General features: G+C 35.6%; 2 protein-coding genes across 3 annotated transcripts; one reads left to right on the forward strand and one right to left on the reverse strand.

Annotated features, from left to right (window-relative positions):
- The first annotated feature begins 440 nt into the window (after nucleotides 1–440).
- On the forward strand, nucleotides 441–3,309 carry LOC140981951 (monofunctional riboflavin biosynthesis protein RIBA 3, chloroplastic). 2 transcript variants are annotated; one of them, XM_073448380.1, is made up of 6 exons: nucleotides 441–1,039; nucleotides 1,124–1,342; nucleotides 1,458–1,783; nucleotides 1,935–2,058; nucleotides 2,134–2,430; nucleotides 2,661–3,309. In XM_073448380.1, exons 1-6 carry the CDS (start codon nucleotides 683–685, stop codon nucleotides 2,904–2,906), a joined length of 1,569 nt encoding a protein of 522 aa, XP_073304481.1. In that variant the 5' UTR covers nucleotides 441–682; the 3' UTR covers nucleotides 2,907–3,309. The 2 variants fall into 2 exon arrangements, with proteins under 2 accessions (XP_073304481.1, XP_073304480.1); XM_073448379.1 differs by having other exon boundaries at nucleotides 445–1,039; nucleotides 1,929–2,058.
- LOC140981974 (uncharacterized) lies at nucleotides 2,613–5,075 on the reverse strand. Its single transcript, XM_073448389.1, has 3 exons — nucleotides 4,706–5,075; nucleotides 3,724–4,051; nucleotides 2,613–2,801 (listed from the first exon to the last, which is right to left on the reverse strand). The coding sequence occupies exons 1-3, from the start codon at nucleotides 4,739–4,741 to the stop codon at nucleotides 2,779–2,781; spliced, it is 387 nt and encodes a 128-aa protein (XP_073304490.1). The 5' UTR covers nucleotides 4,742–5,075; the 3' UTR covers nucleotides 2,613–2,778.
- Between the last annotated feature and the right edge of the window lie 3,222 nt (nucleotides 5,076–8,297).

Raw genomic sequence — 8,297 nt, forward strand, 5'->3', positions numbered from 1 at the left:
TTCACGAATATTTATGCACACGTAACACGTGTTCTTTAGTTACTAGGCTTTTGAATATATGTGAAAGTGAATTAAGTTTCTCATGAAGATCTATACCTGAAGTCATCTGCTTATACATTCATTCAAAAAGAAGAGATCCAAAATATTGCTTTTGTTTTGTTGATTATCGGCGTTAAAATGGACTTGAATTTTTCTAATTCGTTTCAATTTGCATGTATAGTCGTTAGATTCGATTATCACTATTCATATTGTCCTTGTCATGTGTAACATATGATTTAACAGTAAAATTCTGATGTTTATTGAACGTACGTAGACTTTATAACTTCATATTATTATCTCAATTCCCATTAAAGCAAATAACATAACTTTGAGAGTTTTATATTTATATATGTTGTCATCATCTTAAGTTCTTGGTAGTGGTTTCTAGTCTGCCAGAGAAGGGGAAAAACACACACAGAGAGACCAAAGGTTTTAGGATAAGAAGAATTGTAATATATATTCCTATGGCTGAAAATATACGTACATATTCAAAATGTTATACTGGATAAACTATACATAAAAACTTGAGGCGCTCTTTTCTGATCAATTACATATTATCCAATAAAAAAAACACTAACAAAAGCAGGAATCAGTTTCCCGAGATCCATCATTAAAAAAAAAGTTTAAAAATTTAGATGTTTCAATGGATTGCCTTGTTTTTCAGCACACTTTGCTGGTTCCTCGTATTTTTGCTCATTTTTCTGCAGTTTCCCGTTGTAGAAACAGGGCCTGGAATCTGAGTTGTTGGGCTGTTGGGTTGTCGGGGAATAAATGGGATAAGAATTCATCATCATCATTCAATGAAGGAAGCTTAAACGGATCACTGTTTAATTCTTTTACTGACGAGTCTTCCCCGGCTGTCTCCTTTGGAGCAGTTGATGCAGAGATAACTCAAGAAACTATTGATTTCTTTGTTAGTGATGCTGAAGGTGATCCTGATCGTCCTTCTCCGGGCTACTCTTCAATCGAACAAGCTCTTTCTTCTTTGCGCCAACAGAAGGTATTGCAAGTCTTCATTATGAGATATTGTTGGTTTTGACGGACGTACGTTGGTGATAAAAAATTGACGTGAAAATTGTTCAAGTTTGTGGTTGTTGTAGATGATGAAAGTGGGAATGTCGAAGGGAACCTTGTCATGGCCGCGTCCTACGCGAATCTAACGGCTGTCGCATTCTTGATCAAGCATGGATCAGGTATAGTTTCCGTAGGCATGACAGGAGAAGACCTCAAAAGGCTAGAGCTCCCTCTGATGTCACCTGAAACAGAAGACGATTCTTCGGCTCCTTTCTTCACAGTCACAGTGGTATGGCTAACCAGAATTTAGGTGGCATAAGCATCTAATCTAGATGATTTTCTTTTCGTGTAATTACTTCGGTAGACAATATTTTATTGTTTGGCGTATTTCTTGTAAAATTTAGGATGCTAAAGTTGGAACATCGACTGGTGTCTCAGCTTCGGACAGGGCTAGAACAGTCCTTGCTCTCACATCTCCAAAATCTAGACCAGAAGATTTCCGAAGACCGGGGCATATATTCCCCCTCAAGTATAGAAACGGTGGTGTTTTACGTCGGGTTGGTCACACTGAGGCTTCAGTGGATTTGGTCACACAAGCTGGTTTGCCTCCAGTTTCGGTTCTCACGGCTATAGTTGACAAACAAGATGGTTCTATGGCCTCCATGTCTTGTTTAAGAAAGTTGGCATCAGATCACAGTATTCCAATCGTTTCTATCACTGATCTTATTAGGTAAGTTTGCATCTAATAATGCATGATTTGAATAGAACTGGTGTACGTGTAATGAGTCGTTACAGTGTGCATGATCGATGCTCACTAAAATGACTCCAAAAGGCGTGGAATATGGTAAGGGGACATTGAGAAATATTTTTCTCAGGTACAGAAGAAAGAGAGAAAAGCTTGTGGAAAGAACAGCCATTTCGCGTTTACCGACTAAATGGGGTTTGTTTCAGTCCGTTTGCTATCGTTCAAAACTTGATGGAATGGAGCACATAGCCATTGTGAAGGTGATAAAACAATTCCCTCACAGATATAAGGAATATTTGGAAAGAAATATAGTTATTTTTCTTTTTCATCTATAGGGAGAAATTGGAAATGGACAAGATGTTCTAGTAAGGGTTCACTCAGAATGTCTGACAGGAGATATATTCGGTTCTAGGAGATGCGACTGTGGAAACCAGTTAGATCTAGCAATGCAGTTAATTGAACAAGCTGGCAGAGGTGTTGTAGTGTATCTACGAGGTCATGAAGGGCGTGGCATCGGGCTCGGCCACAAACTTCAGGCATATAACTTACAGGATCTTGGACACGACACCGTTGAAGCCAATCTTGAGCTCGGTTTCGCTGCTGATGCACGTGAATATGGGATTGGAGCCCAGGTAGCTAAATCTACTTTCCCCCTTCGATCAAAGAAGTTTTCAGCCTTTAGGCTTAAATGATTAAAACTTCCTGATTTCATTCAAAGAGAACATTTTCACATGCCTACAGCTGCGCTAAAAATTATAATAGCAGTATTGCAACGTAAATCTTTAAACGTACTAGTTTCACGTTTTAAGAGTGAGTTGACTTCCATTAAAGCTGCACAATCTGACGAATTGACGCTTGACAGATACTACGAGATATCGGAGTTCACACGATGCGTTTGATGACAAACAATCCAGCCAAGTTTACTGGTCTGAAAGGCTACGGTTTGGCAATTGTGGGACGAGTTCCCGTTCTGACTCCTATCACAGAGGACAACAAGCGTTATCTGGAAACCAAAAGAATAAAAATGGGTCATGTATATGGATCGGATTTACATGGACAATCGACTGAAACCATCATACAGAAGATAGATAAACAAGACGACATTTGAAGGAGATCATGTAGATTCAGCTAAGGGCAGCAGATCATTTCATCAATTTGTATAGATTTATGCACAAAAGCGTCTTATATTACATGAATTTTCGAGCTGCAGGTCATTTAGCCATTGATAACAGTACTAAAGAAAACTGGTGGTGAATTTGTTATGTTGATTCAAGAATCATAGGTAAAAGGAAGATAACAATTAAACCATAACCTCATCCACAAGAAAGTAGAGAAATTAAACCAAAATGAGTCCTGCCATTTACAAATCAGCACCTTATACTTGTACAAATATTGTAAAGACTATATAATCACCAAGGCCACCTAACCGTTCAACTATATTTCTATTGCTAGCTCTCAGGAGAGCAATTTCTATCCATAGATATCGAACAGCTCCTAATTCTTTCTAATTCTTGGCAAAGGGACAAAACTATTAGCATTTATCTCAGAAGCTACATTAGTAAAATTCAACAAAGGTGTCAACAGAACTTGAGAAGACCCACAAGACATCTGAGCACAAGGTTGAAAATTAAGTGATCTTGAACCAAATTGTCCTATATTTTCTAATGGTCTCTGAGGAAAAATCTCGGTATCATGGACTTTAATAGAAGTGGAAGGAATCTCAAATGGCTGAAGCAATGGAGGATTCGGCCACCTAGGAAGCGGCCCCGACAAGAAAAGCGTCTGAAGAAGCGGCCCTGCTTCGAGAACAGCTTGCAAAAACTTCCCTTGCTGAGGAAAAGATTTTCCTCTCGAAAGATTGTTTATAACCAATGAATACCGATCAAATTTAACTGCAACTGAAAGGGAATCAACCGAAGACGAACCATGTGAGTGGCAATTGTGTGCTTCAGAAAGACTTTTTGATTCGGTCACGATTGAATTAACATTTCCCTGTTTCACAAGAGGGCTACTGCCTAGAAAATGAGGGATGGCACGAAAGCCTTTTTCAGGTATCGTAGTTAAAGGCATAGCTTTGTAACTGAGTAACTTCTGAAGTTGATCTTTGGCTTCATCTCTTTCTGTGATGACAAATTTGAGGAGGTGAATCAACTCCTTGTTCTTCCTCGACTTCTCATTCGCCTCGGCTTTTAACCTTTCCAGCTCGAGATATGTTAAAAGTAGTTTATGGCCCAACTGCTCCACATTACTGAGCTGCAATAAAATTACTAAGATGAAAAAAAAATAGAATACAAATCATAGTTATCATGTTTTGGCAGAAACCGGATCCAAGAGCAGGAATTAATCTCAAAAGCTCGGGGGCCAGCAAAAATTTTATATTTAAAACGATGGAATACAATGCTTACATGCATGATGAAGCTATGGCCAAATGTAATGCTTAAAAAATTTGGAAATTTAAGGTAGACCATTCTCTCATGTGAATACAAAAACATCTGTGAGCTATATTGAAAAACCACTGATCAAACCAAACAAAAGTTAATTGACTTTCGAGACAGTATCAACATGAAATATGATCAAATCTTTACAAGCTAATAAATAATCCACATCAGTTGTGAGTAAAGAGTCTCAATAAAAAAATGAACATAAAAGCATACTTCTCTGATGATAAATATTGACCAATTTGTTTGATAAACTCACATTGAATAAACTGAAATCTCAGATTAAATGTCATTTACTGAAAAACCCAGAAAATTCCTTCAAAGGGATTCAATCCCAGAAGAAAAACATATCTATTTATGATGCTAATAAACACCACAATGCCAAATCAAAAGGTTTATACAAGCAAATGGGACCCAAGAAAAAACAAACAAATTAATGAAGCATAATTTCAAAGAAGAGCCAGTCCACCTCTTCAAATGCCCACAAAGTAGCCATATTCCCCATTTCTAGTCACACTCCCAAATCAAACCAAATTTCTTGAAAGGAAACCTTTTTGGAGAAAAAGGGAGTTGCAAGAAACAAGAATTTGCCACTAATATAGAAAAGAAATCAGCAAGCTTAGAGAATAAAACAAACAATTGACCCATTCGTGGTCAAATTTATTATATTCGGAAGAGAGTAAAACAATATGGAATCTTGAAAACTTTCAAACTAAAGAAAAGGGACCCCATTACAAAATGCATTCTCGTCCACTGTATTCTTACAAAAAGAAAATTGCAATTCCACCGTTTGCGGAATGCTGTCCTCTCTTGCTATATAAAATGCAAAAGCACATCGAAAATATTTTTTATTTCTTGGTGTGCTGCGGTCAATGACTAAATCCCATTAGACTTTCCTTAATAACTCCCTCGACATTAGCTTTCATCCCAAAAGCGAATGCAAAAGCACGCGGTTTTGTTACTTGTGCATATGCTTTCTTTCTTTCTTTGCATTGCTGAAGAGAAAAGGGAATTATAACGTGGATTTGTTCCTTTCTCGCAAATCCTTTCCAAATTATTTGGATCCACTACAATATCAAATAACCTACTCTTTCTTTTTATGACAAATATTTTAAGTTACAATAATCTACTCACATTATCAAAACAACTCAAAATTTATGAAAATTATGATCAAACTTGTTTTGCTTCCTGGAAAGTTATAATTAATGGTATCACATATCAAAATTTAATTATTGCATTTGAATATATAAGTTATACTTACATTAATATTTTTGGTAATTCAAAATTGGGACAATATTCAATGCATATATTATGCACCTTAATTCAGCTTATAATTTATTTTATTGACAATGATCCTGTCATGTCTAAAGCCTGAGGCGAAAGACATTCGGCATTGTTCACACAATCATAAAAATATAAGTCTCCTAATATAATATAAACCAATGATTTCTATTTCATAAATAATTCAAAATAAAATTGTCCTTACAATGAATAAAAAATAGCATTCCTGAAGTGTTTTACAACTTAATAAAATAGCTTCGAAATAAAGTAATGTTATGATCGAGTGACTGGTTAAAAGAGGATTAAATTAAAAATCATACTAGTTTGTCCAAAAATTTGATTGTATTAACAACTTTGAATTTAGTAATTATCGCCAAGTCAATGTCAGTTGGCTAATCTAATAAGTCATGTGCGGAAGGAAGCTAAACTGACAGATTGAACACTCAAAAATGCTGTAAGAAAACAATTGGGTTATCAAAGGTAAGCCGACTGAAATGTAAATAACACATAGATGTTCAAAGATTTTAATAATTCCTAAATCACCCATTTTTCCTCATGGGAAGGATATTCACTATAAAGCTTTAGAGATTACAAATTTTGCAACAACCCGATTCAGTAGGACTTTATCACGACTTAGCTGAAACTCTTAGTTTAGCTTACTTACTTAAACAACACTAAACAGTACACTAACTGTCAGTTTACAAGTATTTCGAAATGAAAATATTAAGCACAAATTGATTATCAATGATCTAATATAATATTTAATCGTATGCTAAGAAATATTGAAAGCAGTTGGGCTATTGAAAGCTTGAATACTCGGAACTTATGCAACGCTTCCAAAGAAGCTAACCGATTTAAAAGTTCCTATATCTATAGATTGGATTCAACAATCAATAAAATCAGATATTATATATGTTCCAAATATGAGAGTTGTTAATCCTTTCTTTTTCACGTCACTGTCCTTTTTGACAACTGTAGGTAGTTCTTGAGAGTTTCTGACAAATCATAGGCGGTTGGTACAAAAGACATTATCCAATAATTCAACTTTGTAACTCTAAGTAGTCTAACCAATTCTTTAGAGAATGTTTCTTCATTTATTCAACTATTTTTTAGTAAAGTTGGTCTTCAACTATCAGTTTGGTAGATTTTGATATCATTTCGGCTTCAAAAGGATTTTTTCTTGTAGTACTTTAAGTTTAACTCATGTCCAGTTTAGTTTGGTTTAGTTTATTAAATCACTAAAACTTAATTGATCCAACATAAAATAAATTCTTTAATTGAAATATTTTCATCACCAGCCCCAAAATATATTTTGCTCCTCTTCCTCCTCCACGTATTCTTCGTTCTTATCTGGAGAGGGAGAGTAAGGGGTGGATGTGTGTGGGGAAATATTCAACAAGTAATGGGCTGATCGATCATAATTAATAAAAAATTACTTATACATTTAAAAATTTGATGGATAAGATGTCGAATACAAATCAACAAAACAAATGAAAATCAAATGACACTAAAATTCATATTCTTTTCCTTGATTAACTGATCAATACTTAATTTTTATCCTCTAAGGGGCGAGGCCAAAAAATGATTATAATCCCACAGTTTAGGTGCCGCAACAAAACATATCAAAGCTATTAGGCCCATGAGTCTGGGGAGCATGTCTATCTGCTGGTGCTGTCTCATATCTCTTAGAGATAAGTCTTATCCTTTCTCTACCATTTGTCATGTCCCTAGCAGAGACAATATTACCCGTTAAGATCTGATGTCATTCTTTTACGGCCCACTTAACCAACCGGATCAAGAGGTACAACGTTAGCATTTTGATGCATGAGGACCTCTTAGGAGGTCATCCATCTCATTACTACTATCACTCATGCATGTGTAACCCAACATATCCCCCCCCCCAAGAAGTATAGAAATATGCTTATTGGGAGACTTGAACTCATGACCTCGCTCTGATAATAATTGTTAAGATCAAGAACTTACCACTAGGCCAAAAGCTATAGCTATAAGTCAATTGGCAACTTTATTTTCTTATACTTGTGGCAGTGGAGATGTAATGCCCGAGATTTAATTACTGTAATCAAACGTGGATTAATCAGCAATATTGAGACTGTAGGAGCTCAAGTGGAGNCCCGAAGGCTATTTAATTTCCAACACATTGGGCGTCATATAATTTAAATAATTTATAGGTGTTTTAGAATAATTTACCTTTGCATATATAACGCTGACTCCAACTATTCTGGATTTTAAGTTGAGATAGTCATTCTTGTAAAGCCCTATGAACGGATCTTCATCATTCTTCAATCGTCTAATCAGGTCCACGATAAAAAACTGGATTCCTCATATAGATTGTACAAGAGATCTAAATGAAATTTACGTCGAGTGTTGATCGCCGGAATTTCAGAAATCCGACGGCGGCACGAGGCCCGCGGCACGAAAGTGTTGTGGAGGAACGACCGTGTGCTTTCAAAGGAGGGGTATCCGATTTTTGTTAAGTGAGGGAGAATAAAATTCTAGCATCTAAAATATGACATCGAATGTTATATTTATAGATTTCATGGATTGACTTAGAATCATACTAAGACTCTTGAATTATAATCTCATTAAGACTTTTAAGATATAATCGTATTAGTATTCTAACTTGTATATATTTATTTGTCAAAACTCTACTAGGTTTTATAATCTAACTAGGACTACTAGTTAGAGTTATATTAGGATTCTCAAATCCTATTATTTAATTCATGGACGAGTCATGGTCACATGTTGTATTTTCAATTTTT

The sequence above is a fragment of the Primulina huaijiensis genome, chromosome 1 (assembly GCF_012295235.1).
Source record: "Primulina huaijiensis isolate GDHJ02 chromosome 1, ASM1229523v2, whole genome shotgun sequence".
Taxonomy (NCBI): Eukaryota; Viridiplantae; Streptophyta; class Magnoliopsida; order Lamiales; family Gesneriaceae; genus Primulina; species Primulina huaijiensis.